The 26,803-nt window shown below is 43.2% G+C and overlaps 2 protein-coding genes across 4 annotated transcripts in view; both read left to right on the top strand.

Moving 5' to 3' along the window:
- Nucleotides 1-1,167: 1,167 nt before the first annotated feature.
- LOC109887781 (zinc finger and SCAN domain-containing protein 2-like) lies at nucleotides 1,168-14,552 on the top strand. Of its 2 annotated transcripts, none has more exons than XM_031821324.1 (5): nucleotides 1,168-1,406; nucleotides 7,272-7,833; nucleotides 11,927-12,822; nucleotides 13,081-13,282; nucleotides 13,490-14,552. In XM_031821324.1, the coding sequence occupies exons 2-3, from the start codon at nucleotides 7,278-7,280 to the stop codon at nucleotides 12,601-12,603; spliced, it is 1,233 nt and encodes a 410-aa protein (XP_031677184.1). In that variant the 5' UTR covers nucleotides 1,168-1,406; nucleotides 7,272-7,277; the 3' UTR covers nucleotides 12,604-12,822; nucleotides 13,081-13,282; nucleotides 13,490-14,552. The 2 variants fall into 2 exon arrangements, with proteins under 2 accessions (XP_031677184.1, XP_031677183.1); XM_031821323.1 differs by having other exon boundaries at nucleotides 7,269-7,833.
- Nucleotides 14,553-21,468: 6,916 nt separating this feature from the next.
- LOC109877178 (zinc finger protein 883) overlaps nucleotides 21,469-26,803 on the top strand; it is a 9,003-nt gene continuing 3,668 nt past the window's right edge. The window contains exons 1-5 of one of the 2 annotated variants that reach the window (XM_031821319.1): nucleotides 21,469-21,705; nucleotides 24,689-24,723; nucleotides 25,072-25,253; nucleotides 25,521-25,710; nucleotides 25,903-26,803. The exon at nucleotides 25,903-26,803 is cut by the window's right edge and continues 3,668 nt beyond it. In XM_031821319.1, coding sequence (XP_031677179.1) covers nucleotides 24,693-24,723; nucleotides 25,072-25,253; nucleotides 25,521-25,710; nucleotides 25,903-26,803 — 1,304 coding nt within the window. In that variant the 5' untranslated portion in view covers nucleotides 21,469-21,705; nucleotides 24,689-24,692. Of the gene's footprint in view, nucleotides 21,706-24,688; nucleotides 24,736-24,839; nucleotides 25,254-25,520; nucleotides 25,711-25,902 lie in introns of both variants that reach the window. The other variant, XM_031821318.1, reaches the window with a different exon arrangement.

The raw sequence follows: 26,803 nt of genomic DNA, 5'->3' as shown, positions 1-26,803 counted from the left end.
GTGCTAGTTTGATTTCAAGGTGATGTTGATCAGAGTGATGAACAAAAAAGTGTAGCGGTTACACTTATCGTGATGTGCGACCCACTTGAATCAAAATGCAACACATTGAAACGTGTCCTGCCTGTCTTCTCCAGGTTGTCCTCTAACCAGTGATGTAAAAAATATCTCCAGTTTCCATGTGAGTAGGGAGGTAACTGAGAACCCAATGACCACTCTGACAGAACTACAGAATTCCTTTGCTGGGGTGGGAGAACCTGACAGAAGGACAACAATAATAATAATGTAAAAGTCCTTGAGTAGCCCAGCCTAAAATCCCATTGAAAATCAGTGGAAAGACTTGAAGATTGCTGTCCACATCGTGCCCCATCTAACTTAACTGAGCTTGAGAAGATATGCAAGCAAGAAAATCCTCAAATCCAGATGTGCAAAGCTGATCCAGACATACCCAAGACAACTCAAAGCTGATCCAGACATACCCAAGACGACTCAAAGCTGATCCAGGCATACCCAAGACGACTCAAATCTGATCCAGACATACCCAAGACGACTCAAATCTGATCCAGACATACCCAAGACGACTCAAATCTGATCCAGACATACCCAAGACGACTCAAAGCTGATCCAGACATACCCAAGACGACTCAAAGCTGATCCAGACATACCCAAGACGACTCAAAGCTGATCCAGACATACCCAAGACGACTCAAAGCTGATCCAGACATACCCAAGACGACTCAAAGCTGATCCAGACATACCCAAGACGACTCAAAGCTGATCCAGACATACCCAAGACGACTCAAAGCTGATCCAGACATACCCAAGACGACTCAAAGCTGATCCAGACATACCCAAGACGACACAAAGCTGTAATCACCACCAAAGGTGCTTCTACAAAGCATTGACCCTGGGGTTTGAATACTTATGCATTTCCTATTTCAATTTCAATAATTTAGCTAAAATTGCTAAAAACATGTTTTCACTTTGTCATGATGGGTGTAGATGGGTGAGGCAAACATATATTGAATCCATTTTTGTAAGACAACTAAATAAGAAAAGGGGTGTGAATACTTTCTGAAGGCACTGTATAAGTATAGAATAGATAGTAGATTTTTTTCCCTACCCATTCTAATAAATCGATACTCGATTGCTCTAGCCTGAACGCAACAACGCCAGTCAAAGCGGAAGTTGCTATCCTGCTAAATATGGTAGCTGAACTTGTGCTCGTACTAGCCTTTAAGCAAGGTATCCTCCTCTGAATCCCCGAAATACATTAGCCACAGGACAACTTTGTTTGGACGTCGTAAAGGACCATTAGCCTTAACTGAATAGATATAGCTAGCTACATACCTACCTCATTTTCCACGCGGAAAAAAATACGTTAGCTGGGATTTTCTACAAGGAATCTGGTGAGTTGGCCAGTTTCTATGCACTTAAGGACGACTAATAGTCTAGCTATTTATGACGACAATGTTACTCATTTGTGTTTTGTGAAGTGCAAGCAAACACCGCAGTGCGACTATCATCCGGAAGTTATGTTCCCGCCCAACTAGTCGTCGGTGCATGTTAGCCTTATACTGTTCGTTCCCTTTAAAAGATTAACAGCTCAAATGTATTATTTTCAAGTCAACGCCTTTAAACGACGTTATGAATTTCTGCCAAAATACTAACGAGTTTTGTAGTTAATTTGGTTGCGTCCATGTTGAAATGACGTCATTAGTCGATCTCAGAGTTCCCTTATTTGGCTAAAAATATGCAAGACAAACCCGTTTTGGAGATATCTGGTTATCATCAAAAATAAATAAATCACGTTTTTGGAATCATTCAGCAGTTTTTATCTGATAGAAAGTACGTTACCATTGGCAATGAATGTTGAAAGTTGCATTTATAATTCATAAATCTTAAATTGAAAATGATGCGGTCATTGCTTCCTGTTCACGAGACATTTTGATAAATAGCCTAATGTCATAACACAGTTTTAATGTCACTCTATAACCAATACGCAGGAACAGTTCGTGATATATTGAAAACCTAAACGTACAATTTACTATCTAACAAAATTATATTGATGATGACGCCGGAGGGGATGGCTTCCGTTTATGGGCTCCTAACCATTTGTCGTGTTTGTTTTTTCCGCGTTGTTTAATACATTTTGTAAATATTGTTTCTGCCACCTGCTCTAATGACCATAAAGTGCTTTATAGTTATCAGAATAGCGATTACTCACCTCGAACTGGAGGTGAGTCGAACGCAAAGGACTTACTGTTGCGCCCGGACCAGGCCCAAATCCCCTTCATTCGCATGACGCCGATACAGGGGCCACAGATCCGGGTGTCTTGTGAGAGTCCTTCGGCGAGTGGGTAAACCGCCTCTACCATTCGTCCTATTGACGAACGTGCAATCATTGGAGGATAAACTGGATGCGCTCCGTTCGAGACTATCCTACCAACGGGACATTAAAAACTGTAATATCTTACGCTTCACTGAGTCGTGGCTGAATGACGACATGGATAATATACAGTTGGCTGGATTTTCCGTGCATCTTATTTGTCAATAACAGCTGGTGCGCGATCTCTGATATTAAGGACATCTCAAGGTTTTCGTTCGACAGAGATAGTGTCGTCTACAGCTTATCATGAGGTACTCTGTTTACCAAGAGTTTTCATTTCAAGTTTTTTTTGTAGCGGTCCATTCATTTACCACCACAAACCGATGCTGTCACTAATACCGCACTCAATGAGCTGTATAAGGCCCTAAGCAAACAAGGAAACGCTCATCCAGAATTGGTGCTCCTAGTGGTCGGGGACTTTAATGCAGGGAAACTCAAATCTGTTTGACTTCATTTATACCAGCATGTCACATGTGCAACCATTCATTTATACCAGCATGTCACATGTGCAACCATTCATTTATACCAGCATGTCACATGTGCAACCATTCATTTATACCAGCATGTCACATGTGCAACCATTCATTTATACCAGCATGTCACATGTGCAACCAGAGGGGGGGGGGGGTGGACTCTAGACCACCTTTACTCCACACAGAGACCTATACAAAGTTCTCCCTTGCCCTCCATTGGGCAAATCTGACCATAATTCTATCCTACTAAAGCAGGAAGTACCAGTGACTCGCTCAATTTCGGAAGTGGTAAGATGACGCATATGCAAAGCTACAGGACTGTTTTGCTAACACCGATTGGAATATGTTCCGGGATTCACCCGATGGCATCGAGGAGTATACACCACATCAGTCACCGGCTTCATCAATAAGTGCATCGTTGACGTCATCCCCATAGTGACCGTACGTACATATCCCAACCAGAAGCCATGGATTGCAGGGAACAACCACATGAGATAAAGGCTAGAACTGCCGCTTTCAAGGAGCTGGACACTAATCCAGACACTTATAAGAAATCCCGCTATTCCCTCTGATGAACCACCACATGAAGAAGCACCTCCTCGTCCACACTGGCGGCTGGCCACAGGACGTTGTGCTGCCCTAAGTGTTCCAGGCTATAGTTTAGGCAAAGCGTCTATACAGGACTAAGATTATCCTACTACACCGGCTCTGACGCTCGTATTACCAAGGGAAGCCCATCTGCGAGCTGCCCAGTAACACGAGCCTACCAGACGAGCTAAATGGCTTCTATTTGCGCTTCGAGGGAAGCAACACTGAAGCATGCATGAGAGCACCAGCTGTTCCGGATGACTGTGATCACACGCTCTGTAGCCAATATCAGTAAAACCTTTAAACAGTTTAACATTCACAAGGCCGCAGGGCCAGACGAATTACCAGGACGTGCAGTCAGAGCATGCGCTGACAAACTGGCAAGTGTCTTCACTTCCTGTCCCTGACCGAGTCTGTACCTCCACATTTCAAGCAGACCACTATAGTCCCTGTGCCCAAGAACACCAAGGTAACCTGCCTAAATCACTACCAACCCGTAGCACCCACATCTGTAGCTTTGAAAGGATTGCCCCAACAGATCCACAGATGACATTATCTCTATTGCTCTCCACACTGCCCTTTCACAAACTGGACAAAAGGAACACCTACAGCTCAGTATTGAACACCATAGTGATCCTCAAAGCTCATTGCTAAGGACCTTGGAACTAAACACCTCCTCTGCAACTGGATCCTGAACTTCCTGATGGCCCGCCCACAGGTGGTAGGTTGTTGCTTACCCTTATCTTCCACGCTGATCCTCAACATGGTAGACTCTCAGGGTTGCGTGCTTAGTCCCCTTCTGTATTCCTTGTTCACCCATGATTGAGTGGCCAAGCACGACTCCAACACCATCATTAAGTTTGCCGACGGCACAATGGTGGTATGCCTGATCAACGTCGAGACAGCCGATAGGGATGAGGTCAGAGACCTGCATCCGACCGCAATACGCTACAGAGGTTGGCGCTTACAGGACCTCTATACTAGGCTTGTATCAGAGGAAGGTCTTAAATATTGTCAAAGACTCCAGCCACCTCAAGTCATAGACTTTTCTCTGCTGCTGCACGGCAAGCGGTACCAGAGCACCAAGTCCAGGTCCAAAAGGCTCCTTAACAGCTTCTACCCTCCAAGCCATTAGGCTCCTGAACAGCTTCTACCCTCCAAGCCATAAGACTGCTGAACAGCTTCTACCCTCCAAGCCATTAGACTGCTGAACAGTTCATCAAACTACTACCCAGACTATTTGCCTGAACCCCCTTTTTTTGTGCTGCTTATTATCGATGCATTAGTCACTTTACTCCTACCTGCATGTACATATTACCTCGACTAACCTGTTTTATTATCGATGCATTAGTCACTTTACTCCTACCTGCATGTACACATTACCTCGACTAACCCGAGCAGACATTGAAAATCCCTTTGAGCATGGTGAAGTTATTAATCACACTTTGGCTGGTGTACTTAAATGAAACTCTTAACCATTTTAGAGAGTTTTAACCATTTTAACCAGGAGCTCTAGAAAGAGTTGTCATAGTGGCCATGCAAGCAGCCCGTGCGTTCGTCCTCCCTACAACATTTTTTTAATTGTTCTTCTTCTTCTGGAGAAGGTGTCTCAAGATGACATTTTCACGATTTCACTAATATCATCAAAGTCAATAAATCATCGCAGTTAAAAAAAACAAAACTGATTTTAAATAGAAAAACAAGTTGACATTCATACTGTTGCTGCTTCCTGTAATTAAAGTGTCAAAAACACCGGTTTTAAATGTCCAAATTCATCATCAATATGCTGAAATGAGTTGTGATATGTTGAAGACCCAAGACATACAAATTACTCCCTACAAACACGTATCACTCTTGTGCTCAGATTACTTGTATTTTGTTACTACACAAATCAAATCAAATCTATTTGTCACATACACATGGTTAGAAGATGTTATTGGTCACATACACATGGTTATCAGATGTTATTTGTCACATACACATGGTTATCAGATGTTATTTGTCACATACACATGGTTATCAGATGTTATTGGTCACATACACATGGTTATCAGATGTTATTGGTCACATACACATGGTTAGAAGATGTTATTGGTCACATACACATGGTTAGAAGATGTTATTTGTCACATACACATGGTTAGAAGATGTTATTGGTCACATACACATGGTTAGATGTTATTGGTCACATACACATGGTTAGATGTTATTGGTCACATACACATGGTTAGATGTTATTGGTCACATACACATGGTTAGAAGATGTTATTTGTCACATACACATGGTTAGAAGATGTTATTTGTCACATACACATGGTTAGCAGATGTTAATGCGAGTGTAGCGAAATGCTTGTGCTTCTATTTCCGACCATGCAGTAATATCCAACGATTAATCTAACCTAACAATTTCACAACTACCTTTTACACACAAGTGTAAAGGAATGAATAAGAATATGTACATATACAGAACGACAGGCAAGATGCAGTAGATGGTATGGAGTACAGTATATACATATGAGATGAGTAATGTAGGGTATGTAAACATTATATAAAGTGGCATTGTTTAAAGTGGCTAGTGAAACATGTATTACATAAAGATGGCAAGATGCAGTAGATGGTATAGAGTACAGTATATACATATGCGATGAGTAATGTAGGGTATGTAAACATTATATAAAGTGGCATTGTTTAAAGTGGCTAGTGAAACATGTATTACATAAAGATGGCAAGATGCAGTAGATGGTATAGAGTACAGTATATACATATGCGATGAGTAATGTAGGGTATGTAAACATATAAAAGTGGCATTGTTTAAAATGACTAGTGATACATTTATTACATCAATTTTTCCATTATTATTTAACAAAATACAAGTATCTTAACTACTCACACATCATTTACCAAGTGGTCATTCCAGACTGAAATTGATTCGCTTTTTCTAATGTAATCTATAGTGCGCAGAAATGAATCACTCGCATCAATACTGTGTTGAAATCAATGAAACTGGGACAATAGCCGTGGCAGCACCTACCATTTGCTCTCTTCTAAAAGACAAACCAACACAATCTTGGGTATACTACATGTATACCTGTTGAAAGATGAGAACCTCATACCCAGCAATTTACCTGTTGAGGGATGAGAACCTCATACCCAGCAATTTACCTGTTGATAGATGAGAACCTCATACCCAGCCATTTACCTGTTGATAGGTGAGAACCTCATACCCAGCCATTTACCTGTTGATGGATGAGAACCTCATACCCAGCCATTTACCTGTTGATAGGTGAGAACCTCATACCCAGCCATTTACCTGTTGATAGGTGAGAACCTCATACCCAGCCATTTACCTGTTGATGGATGAGAACCTCATACCCAGCCATTTACCTGTTGATGGATGAGAACCTCATACCCAGCCATTTACCTGTTGAGGGATGAGAACCTCATACCCAGCCCTTTACCTGTTGAGGGATGAGAACCTCATACCCAGCCTTACTGTGTATCAATACTGTGTTGTGATGTTTCATTCTTCTACTACAGGTCATCTAAAGTGTATGGACTTCTTGCTGTCTTCTTCTACTACAGGTCATCTAAAGTGTATGGACTTCCTGCTCTCTTCTTCTACTACAGGTCATCTAAAGTGTATGGACTTCCTGCTCTCTTCTTCTACTACAGGTCATCTAAAGTGTATGGACTTCCTGCTCTCTTCTTCTACTACAGGTCATCTAAAGTGTATGGACTTCCTGCTCTCTTCTTCTTCTACAGGTCATCTAAAGTGTATGGACTTCCTGCTGTCTTGACATTGTTGTTGTTGTTCCCACCAGCAGGACAACATGAGTGGAGAGAAGGAAGCATTGCTGGAAGAAATCGAACAGAGTTTACACCCTCTAACAGAGGATAATTTACGACACCTGTGTGAACGCTGTGGAATAGATGGCTCCCAAGTTAAAGGAAAGAACCATCGCTTGTTGCGCCGTAAAATCATGGAGGAAATGTGGGAAAATGCAGATTCAGTCAAATCGGAGGAGCAGGGAATGTCTTGGTTACTCCAACTGAAAGATGACATCAGAAAGATGAATGAAGAATCTAGTGTGGCACCCATGAGTTCCAGCCAGTCTGATGATGACGACGACGATGCTACAACCTGCGGTGAGGAATTGGACAAGGATTGGTTTCCTAGCAACGGGCTGGAGGCGGAGTCATCTCCAGAGAGGCATACCCCAGAGAGTTCCAGCCAGTCTGATGATGATGACGACGACGACGACGATGCTACAACCTGCGGTGAGGAATTGGACAAGGATTGGTTTCCTAGCAACGGGCTGGAGGCGGAGTCATCTCCAGAGAGGCATACCCCAGAGAGTTCCAGCCAGTCTGATGATGACGAAACGGGTAAGAAGAATGGAGTCGCAGCAGGGGTCCATGTGGGTCACGGGATGAAAATAGCAATGATTTAAAAATAAAAAAATACATTTTCTAAATAGATCTCCGGGATGGAAGAGCGCTGTTAGTGTAAACGACTGAAACCAAATAAAATATGTAGAAAAAAAGAATGGAGATAGATATTATACTTTTGAATAATAGGCTGTGATCTATGAAGAACATTGAAAGAGAAAAAGCTCCTAGACAATCGGGCCCTTTGATAGAGTTCTAATGTTTGAGCATAAGAATACAGCATTAGCCATGTCACAAAGGGTAGAATTGTAGGAAATTATCTTAAAACGGCAACATGTTCTTTCAGTTCCATGGCAGTGTGTGTATATATATGTGTTGTCACTGCCCAACCCTTATTGGTTGGTTGTGCCTGCATCCGTAATGGGTCAGCGGTCAAACGACCTCTACTCATCACTGTAAAACGCTCCCTGAAACACTTCAGCGAGCAGGCCTTTCTAATCGACCTGGCCGGGGTATCCTGGAAGGATATTGATCTCATCCCGTCAGTAGAGGATGCCTGGATATTTTTTTTAAATGCCTTCCTAACCATCTTAAATAAACATGCCCCATTCAAGAAATTTAGAACCAGGAACAGATATAGCCCTTGGTTCTCCCCAGACCTGACTGCCCTTAACCAACACAAAAACATCCTATGGCGTTCTGCATTAGCATCGAACAGCCCCCGTGATATGCAGCTGTTCAGGGAAGCTAGAAACCATTATACACAGGCAGTTAGAAAAGCCAAGGCTAGCTTTTTCAAGCAGAAATTTGCTTCCTGCAACACTAACTCAAAAAAGTTCTGGGACACCTGTAAAGTCCATGGAGAATAAGAACACCTCCTCCCAGCTGCCCACTGCACTGAAGATAGGAAACACTGTCACCACTGATAAATCCACCATAATTGAGAATTTCAATAAGCATTTTTCTACGGCTGGCCATGCTTTCCACCTGGCTACTCCTACCCCGGTCAACAGCACTGCACCCCCAACAGCAACTCGCCCAAGCCTTCCCCATTTCTCCTTCTCCCAAATCCATTCAGCTTATGTTCTGAAAGAGCTGCAAAATCTGGACCCCTACAAATCAGCCGGGCTAGACAATCTGGACCCTTTCTTTCTAAAATTATCTGCCGAAATTGTTGCCTCCCCTATTACTAGCCTGTTCAACCTCTCTTTCGTGTCGTCTGAGATTCCCAAAGATTGGAAAGCAGCTGCGGTCATCCCCCTCTTCAAAGGGGGGGACACTCTTGACCCAAACTGCTACAGACTTATATCTATCCTACCATGCCTTTCTAAGGTCTTCGAAAGCCAAGTCAACAAACAGATTACCGACCATTTTGAATCTCACCATACCTTCTCTGCTATGCAATCTGGGTTCAGAGCTGGTCATGGGTGCACCTCAGCCACGCTCAAGGTCCTAAACGATATCTTAACCGCCATCGATAAGAAACATTACTGTGCAGCCGTATTCATTGATCTGGCCAAGGCTTTCGACTCTGTCAATCACCACATCCTCACCGGCAGACTCGACAGCCTTGGTTTCTCAAATGATTGCCTCGCCTGGTTCACCAACTACTTCTCTGATAGAGTTCAGTGTGTCAAATCGGAGGGTCTGCTGTCCGGACCTCTGGCAGTCTCTATGGGGGTGCCACAGGGTTCAATTCTTGGACCGACTCTCTTCTCTGTATACATCAATGAGGTCGCTCTTGCTGCTGGTGAGTCTCTGATCCACCTCTACGCAGACGACACCATTCTGTATACATCCGGCCCTTCTTTGGAAACTGTGTTAACAACCCTCCAGGCAAACTTCAATGCCATACAACTCTCCTTCCGTGGCCTCCAATTGCTCTTAAATACAAGTAAAACTAAATGCATGCTCTTCAACCGATCGCTACCTGCACCTACCCGCCTGTCCAACATCACTACTCTGGACGGCTCTGACTTAGAATACGTGGACAACTACAAATACTTAGGTGTCTGGTTAGACTGTAAACTCTCCTTCCAGACCCATATCAAACATCTCCAATCCAAAGTTAAATCTAGAATTGGCTTCCTATTTCGCAACAAAGCATCCTTCACTCATGCTGCCAAACATACCCTTGTAAAACTGACCATCCTACCAATCCTCGACTTTGGCGATGTCATTTACAAAATAGCCTCCAATACCCTACTCAACAAATTGGATGCAGTCTATCACAGTGCAATCCGTTTTGTCACCAAAGCCCCATATACTACCCACCATTGCAACCTGTACGCTCTCGTTGGCTGGCCCTCGCTTCATACTCGTCGCCAAACCCACTGGATCCATGTCATCTACAAGACCCTGCTAGGTAAAGTCCCCCCTTATCTCAGCTCGCTGGTCACCATAGCATCTCCCACCTGTAGCACACGCTCCAGCAGGTATATCTCTCTAGTCACCCCCAAAACCAATTCTTTCTTTGGCTGCCTCTCCTTCCAGTTCTCTGCTGCCATTGACTGGAACGAACTACAAAAATCTCTGAAACTGGAAACACTTATCTCCCTCACTAGCTTTAAGCACCAACTGTCAGAGCGGCTCACAGATTACTGCACCTGTACATAGCCCACCTATAATTTAGCCCAAACAACTACCTCTTTCCCAACTGTATTTAATTAATTAATTTATTTATTTTGCTCCTTTGCACCCCATTATTTTTATTTCTACTTTGCACATTCTTCCATTGCAAAACTCCCATTCCAGTGTTTTACTTGCTATATTGTATTTACTTTGCCACAATGGCCTTTTTTGCCTTTACCTCCCTTATCTCACCTCATTTGCTCACATTGTATATAGACTTGTTTATACTGTATTATTGACTGTATGTTTGTTTTTACTCCATGTGTAACTCTGTGTCGTTGTATCTGTCGAACTGCTTTGCTTTATCTTGGCCAGGTCGCAATTGTAAATGAGAACTTGTTCTCAACTTGCCTACCTGGTTAAATAAAGGTGTTCTCAACTAGCCTACCTGGTTAAATAAAGGTGTTCTCAACTAGCCTACCTGGTTAAATAAAGGTGTTCTCAACTAGCCTACCTGGTTAAATAAAGGTGTTCTCAACTAGCCTACCTGGTTAAATAAAGGTGTTCTCAACTAGCCTACCTGGTTAAATAAAGGTGTTCTCAACTAGCCTACCTGGTTAAATAAAGGTGTTCTCAACTAGCCTACCTGGTTAAATAAAGGTGTTCTCAACTAGCCTACCTGGTTAAATAAAGGTGTTCTCAACTAGCCTACCTGGTTAAATAAAGGTGTTCTCAACTAGCCTACCTGGTTAAATAAAGGTGTTCTCAACTAGCCTACCTGGTTAAATAAAGGTGTTCTCAACTAGCCTACCTGGTTAAATAAAGGTGTTCTCAACTAGCCTACCTGGTTAAATAAAGGTGTTCTCAACTAGCCTACCTGGTTAAATAAAGGTGTTCTCAACTAGCCTACCTGGTTAAATAAAGGTGTTCTCAACTAGCCTACCTGGTTAAATAAAGGTGTTCTCAACTAGCCTACCTGGTTAAATAAAGGTGTTCTCAACTAGCCTACCTGGTTAAATAAAGGTGTTCTCAACTAGCCTACCTGGTTAAATAAAGGTGTTCTCAACTAGCCTACCTGGTTAAATAAAGGTGTTCTCAACTGGCCTACCTGGTTAAATAAAGGTGTTCTCAACTGGCCTACCTGGTTAAATAAAGGTGTTCTCAACTAGCCTACCTGGTTAAATAAAGGTGTTCTCAACTAGCCTACCTGGTTAAATAAAGGTGTTCTCAACTAGCCTACCTGGTTAAATAAAGGTGTTCTCAACTAGCCTACCTGGTTAAATAAAGGTGAAATACATAAATAAATAAAACATCTGCAAAAAAAATAAAAAAATAAACTACAATCTGTAACAGTTCATTGATTGGTCAATATTTATTAATGGACCAGTATTTGCTCAACGTAACTATTCAGTGTTGTATAGCAGCTCATCTGTGTTGTATGTGGAAGATACTTCAACACTAGGTCATTAAGTACTTTGGTACATGTGAGGAACCTTAACTTCATGTCTTTGTTTCACAGGGGACAACCCTAATGGTCGCTCGCTCAGTGGGAGGGTCTTATCATCTGGGAAGGCTCCAGGGTTGAAAGTGATCCAGCGACCTTATAGCTGTGATGTATGTGAGAAGAGTTTCACTCAATCAGGAAACCTACGAAGACACCAAACGGTACACACAGGAGAGAAACCTTACAGTTGTGATCATTGTGGGAAGAGTTTTGCTCAACCAGGAGCCCTGACTATTCACAAGCATGTACACACAGGAGGGAAACCTTACAGCTGTGATCCGTGTGGGAAAAGCTTTTCTCATCCAGGAGCCCTGACTATTCACAAGCGTGTACACACAGGAGAGAAATCTTACAGCTGTGATCAATGTGAGAGGAGCTGCAGAGATGCCACAGCCCTGAATGAACACATGCATACTCACACAGGAGAGAAACCTTTTCACTGCCATGTCTGTGGAATTAGTTTTTCTCGACAAAGCAACCTGAATGTACACATGCATACACACACAGGAGAGAAACCCTTCAGCTGTGACCAGTGTGGGAAGAGATTCACTCAGTCAGGACTGCTGACTGAACACAAGAGAAAACACACTGGAGAGAAACCTTATAGCTGTAATCTATGTGGGAAGAGATTCGCTCAGTCAGGAAACCTGACGAGTCATCAGAAAACCCACACAGGCGGAGAGAAAAATTAGGCGGGTGGAGAGGGAACCCACACAGGAAAGATACAGGAAGAATCTACTGTGGCACCCATGAGGCCCAGCCAGTCTGATGATGATGATGATGATGATGATGATGATGCTACAGACTGCGATGAAGAATGGGACATGGAAAACAAGGATCGGTGTCTTAGCAACGGGCTGGAGACGGAGTCATCTCCAGAGAACCACACCCCAGAGCAGAGGCAGAGGGGTGTGAGTATTTTCCCAGAAAGTTTCAGCAGTATTTCCTTGATTCCCTCTCATTCTCTGGACCTCCTGTTATAAATTAATTTGGAGGAGAAAGTCCAAGGAGGAACCTCAGGTAGTCTCCTTAATGCATTTTATAGCAGGAGGCCCAGAGAAGTGAGAGGAGTCAAGGAAGTACTGCCGAGACTTGAGGTTTCTAAATAACTTGACCAGTAGGAGAGTTTCCTTCCTGATTTATACTGGCTCCCTTTTTGTGGTTTTCAGGACATGTCTCTCCCACCCGCCTCCCCTCTCTCCGAGTCCCCAGGTCCTGCCTCTCCCGCTGGCACATTACTACTGGGTTTGAAGAGGGTGTTTCTGCGGCTGGTTGACTGCAGGAAAACACTGGGACTGAGTGGAACTACGACAGGAGGAGAAGAGAAGGGATATGGAGATTCAGATTCGATGTCATCAAGTAGGAACAATGGTGTGTATTAGACTACAATCTGCTTCTGTAGCAGTTCATTGATTGGTCAATATTTATTAATTGAGGCAAATTTGCTAAATGTAACTAACTATTCAGTGTTGTATAGCATCTCATCTGTGTTGTATGTGGAAGATACTTCAACACTAGGTCATTATGAAAATCTTTAGTACATGTGAGGAACCTTAACTTTATGTCTTTGTTTCACAGGGGACAACCCTAACGGTCGCTCGCTCAGTGGGAGAGCCTTATCATCTGGAAAGGCTCCAGGGTTGAAAGTGATCCAGTGACCTTATAGCTGTGATGTATGTGAGAAGAGTTTCCCTCATTTAGGAGATCTAAAGAGACACCAGAGAATACACACAGGAGAGAAATCTTATAGCTGTGATCAATGTGGGAAGAGTTTTGCTCGAACTGATTACCTAGCTGAACACAAGTTAACACACACTGGAGAGAAGCCTCATAGTTGTGATCAATGTGGAAAGGGCTTCACTCGGCCTAACTGCTTGGCTGCACACAAGCTAACGCACACAGGAGAGAATCCCTACCTCTGCTCAGACTGTGGGAAGAGCTTCTATACACCAGCAAAGTTGAAAGAGCACGAGCGATCACACACAGGAGAGAACCCTTACAGCTGTGATCAGTGTGGGGAGAGCTTTTCTCATTCAGGAGCCCTGACTATTCACAAGCGTGTACACACTGGAGAGAAACCTTACAGCTGTGATCAATGTGGGAAGAGCTGCAAAGATGCCACGGCCCTGAATGAACACATGCGTACACACACAGGAGAGAAACCTTTTCCCTGCCATGTCTGTGGAATGAGTTTTTCTCGATGAAACACCCAGAAAGTACACATGCGCAGACACACCGGTGAGAAGCCTTACAGCTGTGACCAGTGTGGGAAGAGATTCGCTCATCCAGGTGATTTGAAAATACACAGAGTACACACCGGAGAGAAACCGTACAGCTGTGACCAGTGTGGGAAGAGATTCACTCAGTCAACAAACCTGACTAAGCACAGACGTGTTCACTCCGGAGAGAAACCCTAAAGCTGTGCTCTATATTGTATGAACTTCACTCAGTCAATAAACCTGACTCAACCTGACAAAGCACAGATACGATTTCTCCGTTCACACCGGAGAGAAACCATACACCTGTGATGTATGTGCGATGAACTTTCGCTTATTTGTATCTTATTTCATGGGCTCATATTGTCAATTAAATCATGTAGAATATTTTATAATTGTTATAATAAAAGTTAGTTTTAATTATATTCAATTCAAATTGAATCCATATGTTAATACATACAACTTTATTTTACTTTTAATACGATTTCAATAAAAGCTCCTCTTATTATAAATAGCTGTTTTGAACTTTGACCCTGCTGGTCATCTATGAACAGTTGAACATCTTGGCCGTGTTCTGTTATAATCTCCACCCGGCACAGCCAGAAGAGGACTGGCCACCCCTCATAGCCTGGTTCCTCTCTAGGTTTATAATCTCCACCCGGCACAGCCAGAAGAGGACTGGCCACCCCTCATAGCCTGGTTCCTCTCTAGGTTTATAATCTCCACCCGGCACAGCCAGAAGAGGACTGGCCACCCCTCATAGCCTGGTTCCTCTCTAGGTTTATAATCTCTACCCGGCACAGCCAGAAGAGGACTGGCCACCCCTCATAGCCTGGTTCCTCTCTAGGTTTATAATCTCTACCCGGCACAGCCAGAAGAGGACTGGCCACCCCTCATAGCCTGGTTCCTCTCTAGGTTTATAATCTCTACCCGGCACAGCCAGAAGAGGACTGGCCACCCCTCATAGCCTGGTTCCTCTCTAGGTTTATAATCTCCACCCGGCACAGCCAGAAGAGGACTGGCCACCCCTCATAGCCTGGTTCCTCTCTAGGTTTATAATCTCCACCCGGCACAGCCAGAAGAGGACTGGCCACCCCTCATAGCCTGATTCCTCTCTAGGTTTATAATCTCCACCCGGCACAGCCAGAAGAGGACTGGCCACCCCTCATAGCCTGGTTCCTCTCTAGGTTTATAATCTCTACCCGGCACAGCCAGAAGAGGACTGGCCACCCTTCATAGCCTGGTTCCTCTCTAGGTTTATAATCTCCACCCGGCACAGCCAGAAGAGGACTGGCACCCCTCATAGCCTGGTTCCCCTCTAGGTTTCTTCCTAGGTTCCCGGCCTTTCTAGGGAGTTTTTCCTAGCCACCGTGATTCTACACCTGCATTGCTTGCTGTTTGGGGTTTTAGGCTGGGTTTCTGTACAGCACTTTGATATATCAGCTGATCTAAGAAGGGCTTCATGAATAAATTTGATTGATTGACTTGACCTATTCTTCAGAGAACAAGACCAAATGCAGCAGGTTGTTTCCTGAAGTAAGACCACACAGCGTCGTGTGTTAAGTGAAGTGTTTCATCTCCTTATTGGGGAAGTGTCATGAACGGGCTGCTGCACAGTCACTTTCTATACTGATGTAGAGTTAAACAACAAGTTAAATAACAAAAAGCAACTGATTTATTTATTATCAGCCTTCCAGAATCTCCATGTTTTAAAAAAATGTAGGTGACTTGTCTTCAGCAGATTCTCTTCTAACCAGTGAAAACAAAAAATGATTCTCCATATTGCGTCTGGCCTTTTGAATAGTTTTAGTTTGATTTCAACGGGATGTCGATGGGACTAATTAACAGAAAAGTGTTACACTTATCGCGCTGGCGACCCACTTGAATTAAAATGCAATACTCAAATATAACTGGCTGTGTTCCACAGGTTCCCCTCTAACTGGCTGTGTTCCACAGGTTCCCCTCTAATCACCAGTTAACTGGCTGTGTTCCACAGGTTCCCCTCTAATCACCAGTTAACTGGCTGTGTTCCACAGGTTCCCCTCTAACTGGCTGTGTTCCACAGGTTCCCCTCTAATAACCAGTTAACTGGTTGTGTTCCACAGGTTCCCCTCTAATAACCAGTTAACTGGCTGTGTTCCACAGGTTCCCCTCTAATAACCAGTTAACTGGCTGTGTTCCACACGTTCCCCTCTAATAACCAGTTAACTGGCTGTGTTCCACAGGTTCCCCTCTAATAACCAGTTAACTGGCTGTGTTCCACAGGTTCCCCTCTAATCACCAGTTAACTGGCTATGTTCCACAGGTTCCCCTCTAATAACCAGTTTTGTTTGATAATGTTCATATTTATCAGTTTATCAGTTTACATTGGCGCGTTACGTTCACTAGTTCCAAAACCATCCAGTGATTTTTGCATAGCCACATCGATTCAACAGAAATACTCGTCATAAATGTAGATGAAAATACAAGTTATACACATGTAATTCTAGATATGCCTCCACTTAATGCAACCGATGTGTCAGATTTTTAAAAAACTTTATGGAAAAAGCAAACCATGCAATAATCTGAGACGGTGCTCAGAAAAATAATAAATTATCCTTCATGTTGGAGTCAACAGAAACTAGAAATAACATGATAAATATTCTCTTACCAGTGTAGTCAGCTCAGCTATCACCATTGAGACTGTGTCTGTGCCTCGACCTAGGTTGGGCAAAACTAAACATGGCGGTGTTCGCCTTAGCAATCTCACTAGGATAAAGACCACCTCCATTCCTGTCATTATTGAAAGAGATCATGATACCTCACATCTCAAAATAGGGCTACTTAATGTTAGATCCCTTACTTCAAAGGCAATTATAGTCAATGAACTAATCACTGATTATAATCTTGATGTGATTGGCCTGACTGAAACATGGCTTAAACCTGATGAATTTACTGTGTTAAATGAGGCCTCACCTCCTGGCTACACTAGTGACCATATCCCCCGTGCATCCCGCAAAGGCGGAGGTGTTGCTAACATTTACGATAGCAAATTTCAATTTACAAAAAAAATGACGTTTTCGTCTTTTGAGCTTCTAGTCATGAAATTTATGCAGCCTACTCAATCACTTTTTATAGCTACTGTTTACAGGCCTCCTTGGCCATATACAGCGTTCCTCACTGAGTTCCCTGAATTCCTATCGGACCTTGTAGTCGTAGCAGATAATATTCTAATCTTTGGTGACTTTAATATTCACATGGAAAAGTCCACAGACCCACTCCAAAAGGCTTTCGGAGCCATCATCGACTCAGTGGGTTTTGTCCAACATGTCTCTGGACCCACTCACTGTCACAGTCATACTCTGGACCTAGTTTTGTCCCATGGAATAAATGTGGTGGATCTTAATGTTTTTCCTCATAATCCTGGACTATCGGACCACCATTTTATTACATTTGCAATTGCAACAAATAATCTGCTCAGACCCCAACCAAGGAACATCAAAAGTCATGCTATAAATTCACAGACAACACAAAGATTCCTTGATGTCCTTCCAGATTCCCTCTGTCTACCCAAGGACGCCAGAGGACAAAAATCAGTTAACCACTTAACTGAGGAACTCAATTTAACCTTGTGCAATAACCTAGATGCAGTTGCACCCCTAAAAACTAAAAACATTTCTCATAAGAAACTAGCTCCCTGGTACACAGAAAATACCCGAGCTCTGAAGCAAGCTTCCAGAAAATTGGAACGGAAATGGCGCCACACCAAACTGGAAGTCTTCCGACTAGCTTGGAAAGACCGTACCGTGCAGTACCGAAGAGCCCTTACTGCTGCTCGATCATCCTATTTTTCTAACTTAATTGAGGAAAATAAGAACAATCCGAAATTCCTTTTTGATACTGTCGCAAAGCTAACTAAAAAGCAGCATTCCCCAAGAGAGGATGACTTTCACTTTAGCAGTGATAAATTCATGAACTTCTTTGAGGAAAAGATTATGATTATTAGAAAGCAAATTACGGACTCCTCTTTAAATCTGCGTATTCCTTCAAAGCTCAGTTGTCCTGAGTCTGCACAACTCTGCCAGGACCTAGGATCAAGAGAGACGCTCAAGTGTTTTAGTACTATATCTCTTGACACAATGATGAAAATAATCATGGCCTCTAAACCTTCAAGCTGCATACTGGACCCTATTCCAACTAAACAACTGAAAGAGCTGCTTCCTGTGCTTGGCCCTCCTATGTTGAACATAATATACCGCTCTCTATCCACCGGAGGTGTACCAAACTCACTAAAAGTGGCAGTAATAAAGCCTCTCTTGAAAAAGTCAAACCTTGACCCAGAAAATATAAAAAACTATCGGCCTATATTGAATCTTCCATTCCTCTCAAAAATTTTAGAAAAGGCTGTTGCGCAGCAACTCACTGCCTTCCTGAAGACAAACAATGTACACGAAATGCTTCAGTCTGGTTTTAGACCCCATCATAGCACTGAGACGGCACTTGTGAAGGTGGTAAATGACATTTTAATGGCATCTGTCCTCGTGCTCCTAGACCTTAGTGCTGCTTTTGATACCATCGATCACCACATTCTTTTGGAGAGATTGGAAACCCAAATTGGTCTACACGGACAAGTTCTGGCCTGGTTTAGATCTTATCTGTCGGAAAGATATCAGTTTGTCTCTAGATGGTTTGTCCTATGACAAATCAATTGTAAATGTTGGTGTTCCTCAAGGTTCCGTTTTAGGACCACTATTGTTTTCACTATATATTTTACCTCTTGGGGATGTTATTCGAAAACATAATGTTAACTTTCACTGCTATGCGGATGACACACAGCTGTACATTTCAATGAAACATGGTGAAGCCCCAAAATTGCCCTTGCTAGAAGCATGTGTTTCAGACATAATGGCTGCAAACGTTCTACTTTTAATCTCGGACAAAACAGAGATGCTTGTTCTCGGTCCCAAGAAACAAAGGGATCTTCTGTTGAATCTGACAATTAATCTTAATGGTTGCACAGTCGTCTCAAATAAAACTGTAAAGGACCTCGGCGTTACTCTGGACCCTGATCTCTCTTTTGAATTTCAAGGACAGCTTTTTTCCATCTACGTAACATTGCAAAAATCAGAAACTTTCTGTCCAAAAATGATGCAGAAAAATTCATCCATGCTTTTGTCACTTCTAGGTTAGACTACTGCAATGCTCTACTTTCCGGCTACCTGGATAAAGCACTAAATAAACTTCAGTTAGGATTCTAGCAGCCGTATTTAGCACTGACTAGAACCAAAAAATGTGATCATGTTACTCCAGTGCTAGCCTCCCTACACTGGCTTCCTGTCAAAGCAAGGGCTGATTTAAGGTTTTACTGCTAACCTACAAAGCATTACATGGGCTTGCTCCTACCTATCTCTCTGATTTGGTCCTGCCGTACATGCCTACACGTACACTACGGTCACAAGACGCAGGCCTCCTAATTGTCCCTAGAATTTCTAAGCAAACAGCTGGAGGCAGGGCTTTCTCCTATAGAGCTCCATTTTTATGGAACGGTCTGCCTACCCATGTCAGAGACGCAAACTCGGTCTCAACCTTTAAGTCTTTACTGAAGACTCATCTCTTCAGTGGGTCATATGATTGAGTGTAGTCTGGCCCAGGAGTGGGAAGGTGAACGGAAAGGCTCTGGAGCAACGAACCACCCTTGCTGTCTCTGCCTGGCCGGTTCCCCTCTTTCCACTGGGATTCTCTGCCCCTAACCCTATTACAGGGGCTGAGTCACTGGCTTACTGGGGCTCTCTCATGCCGTCCCTGGAAGGGGTGCGTCACCTGAGTGGGTTGATTCACTGATGTGGTTATCCTGTCTGGGTTGGCGCTCCCCCTTGGGTTGTGCCATGGTGGAGATCTTTGTGGGCTATACTCAGCCTTGTCTCAGGATGGTAAGTTGGTGGTTGAAGATATCCCTCTAGTAGTGTGGGGGCTGTGCTTTGGCAAAGTGGGTGGGGTTATATCCTTCCTGTTTGGCCCTGTCCGGGGGTGTCCTCGGATGGGGCCACAGTGTCTCCTGACCCCTCCTGTCTCAGCCTCCAGTATTTATGCTGCAGTAGTTTGTGTTGGGGGGCTAGGGTCAGTTTGTTATATCTGGAGTACTTCTCCTGTCCTATTCGGTGTCCTGTGTGAATCTAAGTGTGCGTTCTCTAATTCTCTCCTTCTCTCTTTCTTTCTCTCTCTCGGAGGACCTGAGCCCTAGGACCATGCCCCAGGACTACCTGACATGATGACTCCTTGCTGTCCCCAGTCCACCTGACTGTGCTGCTGCTCCAGTTTCAACTGTTCTGCCTCATTATTATTCGACCATGCTGGTCATTTATGAACATTTGAACATCTTGGCCATGTTCTGTTATAATCTCCACCCGGCACAGCCAGAAGAGGACTGGCCACCCCTCATAGCCTGGTTCCTCTCTAGGTTTCTTCCTAGGTTTTGGCCTTTCTAGGGAGTTTTTCCTAGCCACCGTGCTTCTACACCTGCATTGCTTGCTGTTTGGGGTTTTAGGCTGGGTTTCTGTACAGCACTTTGAGATATCAGCTGATGTACGAAGGGCTATATAAATAAATTGGATTTGATTTGATGATCTTCATCAGACTGCACTCCCAGGAATCCTAGTTCCACAATAAATGCTTGATTTGTTCGATAATGTCCATTATTTATGTCCAAGTAGCTACTTTTTTTAGCGCGTTTAGGTACACATATCCAAACTCTCGTGCAGGTCCAGCATAACTTCTGACAAAAAAATGAGAGACTGATACACTGTGGTCAGTATGAGAGAGACTGAGATGCAGTATGAGGGAGAATAGGTTACAGAGTTGAGTGTTTACTGAGTAGAACATCATTTTACAATCGCCAATCTTTTTATATAATTTAAGAGAAATTAGGCAGGCAGGTTGTCTCTGGCCCACCCTCCAGGTGGGGTGGTGATAATGCACTATTAACGTTGGAAACCAAACATCAAACTCCGCCAAAAAATAAGTTTACTAAAATAAAGTAGGGTGGATAGAGTTCACTCAGGCCCCGTTTACAATTGAAAACCATTTGGGGGGGAAATTCTGTTCTGATCTACTTCACTCATGGACTTTAATTGAACCAGAAAAAAAACGTGACACCCTAATAACACCCCACTTCAATTTAAGTGACTTCGTAGCAGGTAGGTAAAGCATTTTCATAACCTGCTACATTAATAATCCTAACCTGCGGGGTAAAGTCGTTGCTGTATTGAAGTGGCGTGTTTTCGGGAGTCCCACAAAAAACACACTGCGAATGTGAAATCTCTGATCTGTCGATACTCGATTGCTCTGGCCTGTGACTGAACGCAACAAAACCAGACAAACCGGAAGTTGCTGCTCTGCTACTAAAGATGGTAGCCAGTTAAGAATCGAGCTAATTAGTAGCTTTCAAGCAGGATATTTATCTCAATATAAAACATACAGCGCCGTAGAAAATGACCATTAGTCGTAACTGACGAGATATAGCCTACCTGCCTTTCCACGTGGAAGAAAACGGAGGACAGAGACGTGCTAAACTACGGAGTTGGCTTTTCTACAAGGAATCTGGTCAGTTGGCTAGCTTTTGTTTAACAACAGCTTTAGCCGGGTTTATGTTTTTGTGCCCTTATGAACGACGAATGTTTAGTCTAGTTATGGCGGTAATGTTACCAATTCTAGTTTTGTGAGGTCCAAACAAACCCGGTATTGTGAGTATGACACGGAAGTTTATGCCCAACTAGTACTTGGTAAAGGTAAAAATATATATATATATTTAACGTTAGCAGGTCTGATATTGCTCCGTTTTAAAAGATAAATAGCTCAAATGAACCATTACGTAATTTTTTTCTTCATGTCGATGCCTTTTAAACGTCGTTATGAATTGCTCCAAAAATTATACCGGATGAAGTTTTGTAGATGATTAGGTTGCGGCCATGTTGATGACGTCATTATTCAGTCTGAGTTCAGTTCTTTACATCCGCGGAGTGTATGGAAGCGTTTTGCTGCCAAAACTCAATTGGAATTGCAAATGGCCAAATGATAAATCAATATCATGTTTGCTATTACTTTTCCTAACTGGTATGCATTTCCTAAAATTTGTATTTTCATGATTGAGTATGCATATTGTCTGCCAATTTGCAAAATAATTCGCAAAGTGTGTTTGATATTTAAGTTCCATGGTACCATCCAGTACAACACGGATACATTTGTAAATGGCTTAAATGACAAATCATTTATCATGTTTGCCATTTCATTTCCTTGTTGTGATCGCATGAATTGTGACAAAAATAATTCTCAATTGACAATGCTTTTCCATACTCTGTGGTTTGAGACTCAAAATTCAAATGATCAATCAAATTCGATAACTCAATTGCAATGCTTCATTTTGCTATTTTGTTTCCTCATTAAGTGTTATCGTTTTTTTGATCTGTGCTGATTGTCAATCAAACGCTGTGAAGCTGTGTCAGGAGAAGTGCAGTAATTATCATAAGGAGACTTGTACTTGGAATATGGAGGGGAAAAGAGAGGCAGGAGGTTTGAGAGAGAGGGAGGAAGAGGCTGAACTTGAGTTGGTTAAAAATGGTGGGGGAAATTGAGATGGTTTGTTAAAGAAGAATGGTAGAAAGTATAAGTAGAGTGAGCTGAAGATAGGAGGAGAAATGGAATTGAATGAGGGCGATGTATCGGAGGTGGTAGCTGTGGTGAAGTTCTCGGAGCCCGAGGCATTGAGGGTCAGGATAAAGATGAGTCTGTGATAGTAGGAGTGAAGATTTAGAAAAAATTGGACTCTTGCCTTTTGGCTGATCCATTAGTGTTTTCAGGGAGAGTGACAACAGAGTTGGGTGCTGTGGAATCGGTGAGGGTAACCAGAAGTGGTCTTGTGATCATTTTTTGTGTTTCTGCTGGTCAGCGGGAGCAGGTGCTCCGCGTTAAATGAATGGGGGCAAGAAATGTGAATTGTTTTGAGCTCAAGAAAAGGGCGCCATTAGACCTCCGGAGTGGCGCAGCGGTCTAAGGCATCGCAGTGCTAGCTTTTGATCCTGGTTCGATACCGGGCTCCGACTGCGACCGGGAGACCCATGAGGCGGCGCACAATTGGCCCAGCGTCGTCCAGGTTAGGGTTTGGCCAGCTGTTTGCTCTATCATCATTTGAGATAGGTGTAGCGTGGTTCATTCTGCATTGTGTACTTTTAATTAGGACGTTGTCACAACTGAAGGTCTGCTAGTTGAATTATTTTTATTTGCCCTGCACACGAAGAGACAACACGCATTATGTTAACCATTGGCACAGTCATAGCTCTCAGACACCTGCACATGAAGAGACAACACACATTATGTTAACCATTGGCGCAGTCCTAGCTCTCAGGCACCTGCGCAAGCACATGGACACTCACTCAAACACTGTCCCAAGTACTCACAAGTTACAATAGATACCCTAGTTAGCGAGCTTTAAAACTTGTAAACATAAATATTTATATTATCCACATTGTAACAAACTTATGGTAGCGTAACAGTAGATTGTGTAACATTACCACTATTTTATATTGAACAATTTCGGAGCCAAGGACAACATACCTTACAAGCTGAAGGTCAGGCAAAAGAGAACAATAAGAGGGTACAGAAATACAGATGGACCCGCGATGAACCAAACCAAAATCTACAAAACTTGTATGTACAATATTGATATGAAAAAGTGTTTGTACACCAAAGAAAAACATTAGCTATGCAGCTGTAATTAACTAAAAAATACACTGAATTATTATTATCAAATTATTAACATCCCCTCTTGACCTGGCCTATTTGAATTGGTCCTTGTGTGCAACTTGGTGCATCATCTAGGGGAACAACATCACACTGCTACATTGGCAACAGCAGTAAACATCAGTTGATCATGTAATTTCAGATACTTGAGGGTAGCCTCACGACATCTCAATACAAATGATATCATAGATATTTTTTTAAACGTTTAACCGAGTACATATTGTTTTGTATGGTTATGGTTCCCACACGGCCTGGTCTTCATGTTTACATAGCTTGTTGTACTGAGGGTTCCCACACGGCCCGTGTCTTCATGTTTACATCGCTTGTTGTACTGAGGGTTCCCACACGGCCTGGTCTTCATGTTTACATAGCTTGTTGTACTGAGCGTTCCCACACGGCCTGGTCTTCATGTTTACATAGCTTGTTGTACTGAGGGTTCCCACACGGCCTGGTCTTCATGTTTACATCGCTTGTTGTACTGAAGACAGACGGAAGACCTAGGTGGCCACCTGTGCTAATTAGCTATCTAACGTGCTCTGGACACCTGTGTGTCAGTAACTGGGGAGGAAGTGTAGTTCTTCAACTGGAGGCACAGGCAGCGTCTGGATCTGGGCCAAACTGCTACAGGAAGTCTAGCATTTTTTGTTGTTGTTGAAAGATTCTTTCTCGCTGATTAGAAGTAGTTGCATTAGGTAGTTGGATTAGGTGATGAGAAGAGTACACTGGTAAATAAATGTTGTAAATAATCATATTACACTGTCAATACTGTGTTGTGATTCTTCTACTTCAGGTGTATGGACTTCCTGCTCTCTTCTTCTACTACAGGTCATCTAAAGTGTATGGACTTCCTGCTCTCTTCTTCTACTACAGGTAATCTAAAGTGTATGGACTTCCTGCTGTCTTGCCATTGATTGCATTGTGGTTGTTGTTCCCACCAGCAGGACAATATGAGTGGAGAGAAGGAAACATTGTTGGATGAAATCGAACAGAGTTTACACTGTCTAACCAAGGACAATTTACAATACCTGTGTGAACGTTGTGGAATAGATGGCTCCCAAGTTAAAGGAAAGAACCATTGTGTATTGCAACGTAAAATCTTGGAGGAAATGTGGGTAAATGCAAATTCGGTCAAATCGGAGGAGCATGTAATGTCTTGGTTACTCCAACTGAAAGATGACATCAGGAGGATACAGGAAGAATCTACTGTGGCACCCATGAGGCCCAGCCAGTCTGATGATGATACTACAGACTGCGATGAAGAATGGGACATGGAAAACAAGGATTGGTGTCTTAGCAACGGGCTGGAGGCAGCGTCAGCTCCAGAGAACCACACCACAGAGCAGAGGCAGAGGGGGGTGAGTATTTTCCCAGAAAGTCTCAGCAGTATTTCCTTGATTCCTCTCATTCTCTGGACCTCCTGTTATAAATTAATTTGGAGGAGAAAGTCCAAGGAGGAACCTCAGGGAGTCTCCTTAATGCATTTTATAGCAGGAGGCCCAGAGAAATGAGAGGATATACTGCTGAGACTTGAGGTTAAATAAAATAAAATCTAATCTAAATTCCTTGACCAGTAGGAGAGTTTCCTTCCTGATTTATACTGGCTCCCTTTTTGTGGTTTTCAGGACATGTCTCTCCCAGAGTCCCCAGGTCCTGCCTCTCCCGCTAGCACATTACTACTGGGTTTGAAGAGGGTGTCTGTGCGGCTGGTTGACTGCAGGAAAACACTGGGGCTGAGTGGAACTACAAGAGGAGGAGGAGAAGAAGAGAAGGGATATGAAGATTCAGATTCGATGTCATCAAGTAGGAACAATGGTGTGTATTAGACTACAATCTGCTTCTGAAGCAGTTCATGGATTGGTCAATATTTATTAATTGAGGCAAATTTGCTTAAGGTGTTGTATAGCAGCTCATCTGTGTTGGATGGGGAAGATACTTCAACACTAGGTCATTGTGAAATACTTTGGTACACATGAGGAACCTTAATTTCATGTCTTTGTTTCACAGGGGACAACCCTAACGGTCGCTCGCTCAGTGGGAGGGTCTTATCATCTGGGAAGGCTCCAGGGTTGAAAGTGATCCAGCGACCTTACAGCTGTGATGTATGTGAGAAGAGTTTCACTCAATCAGGAAACCTACGAAGACACCAAACAGTACACACAGGAGAGCGACCATATGTCTGTCCTATATGCGGAAAGAGTTTCCTTTTGTCAGGAACACTGTCAAGACACAAGAGAACACACACAGGAGAGAAACCATACGGCTGTCCTATATGCGGAAAACGTTTCCGTACGTCAGGACAATTGACTATACACGAGCGAACACACACTGGAGAGAAACCTTATCGCTGCGATCAATGTGGGAAGCGTTTTACTCAAGCTTGTTCCCTGACTGAACACAAGCGAACACACACTGGCGTGATGTTCCACTGCTCAGACTGTGAGAAGAGCTTCCCTACATCAGTCAAGTTGAAACGGCACCAGCAGACGCACACAGGAGAGAAACCTTATCGCTGTGATCAATGTGGGAAGAGTTTTGCGAGAGGTTATTCCCTGACTGAACACAAGCTAACACACACAGGAGAGAAACCATATGTCTGCGATCAATGTGGGAAGAGATTTACTAACTCGGGAACACTGACTTTACATCAGCCAACACACACTGGAGAGAAACCTCGTAGCTGTGCTATATACAGCTGTAAGCACTGTGAGTGGAGTTTTGCTCATTCAGAAGACCTAGCAAGACACCACCAGAGAAAACACATGTGGGAGGGTATTCATGTCTGTGATCAATGTGGGAAGAGTTTTGCTAGTTCTGGAGACCTGAATATACACAAGCGTATACACACAGGTGAGAAACAATATGTCTGTGATCAGTGTGGAAAGAGTTTTGCTAGTTCGGGAAACCT

Source organism: Oncorhynchus kisutch, unplaced genomic scaffold, assembly GCF_002021735.2.
Source record: "Oncorhynchus kisutch isolate 150728-3 unplaced genomic scaffold, Okis_V2 scaffold3961, whole genome shotgun sequence".
NCBI lineage: Eukaryota > Metazoa > Chordata > Actinopteri > Salmoniformes > Salmonidae > Oncorhynchus > Oncorhynchus kisutch.
The sequence above is the reverse complement of the archived record's forward strand: the minus strand, read 5'-3'. Positions and strand labels throughout refer to the sequence as shown.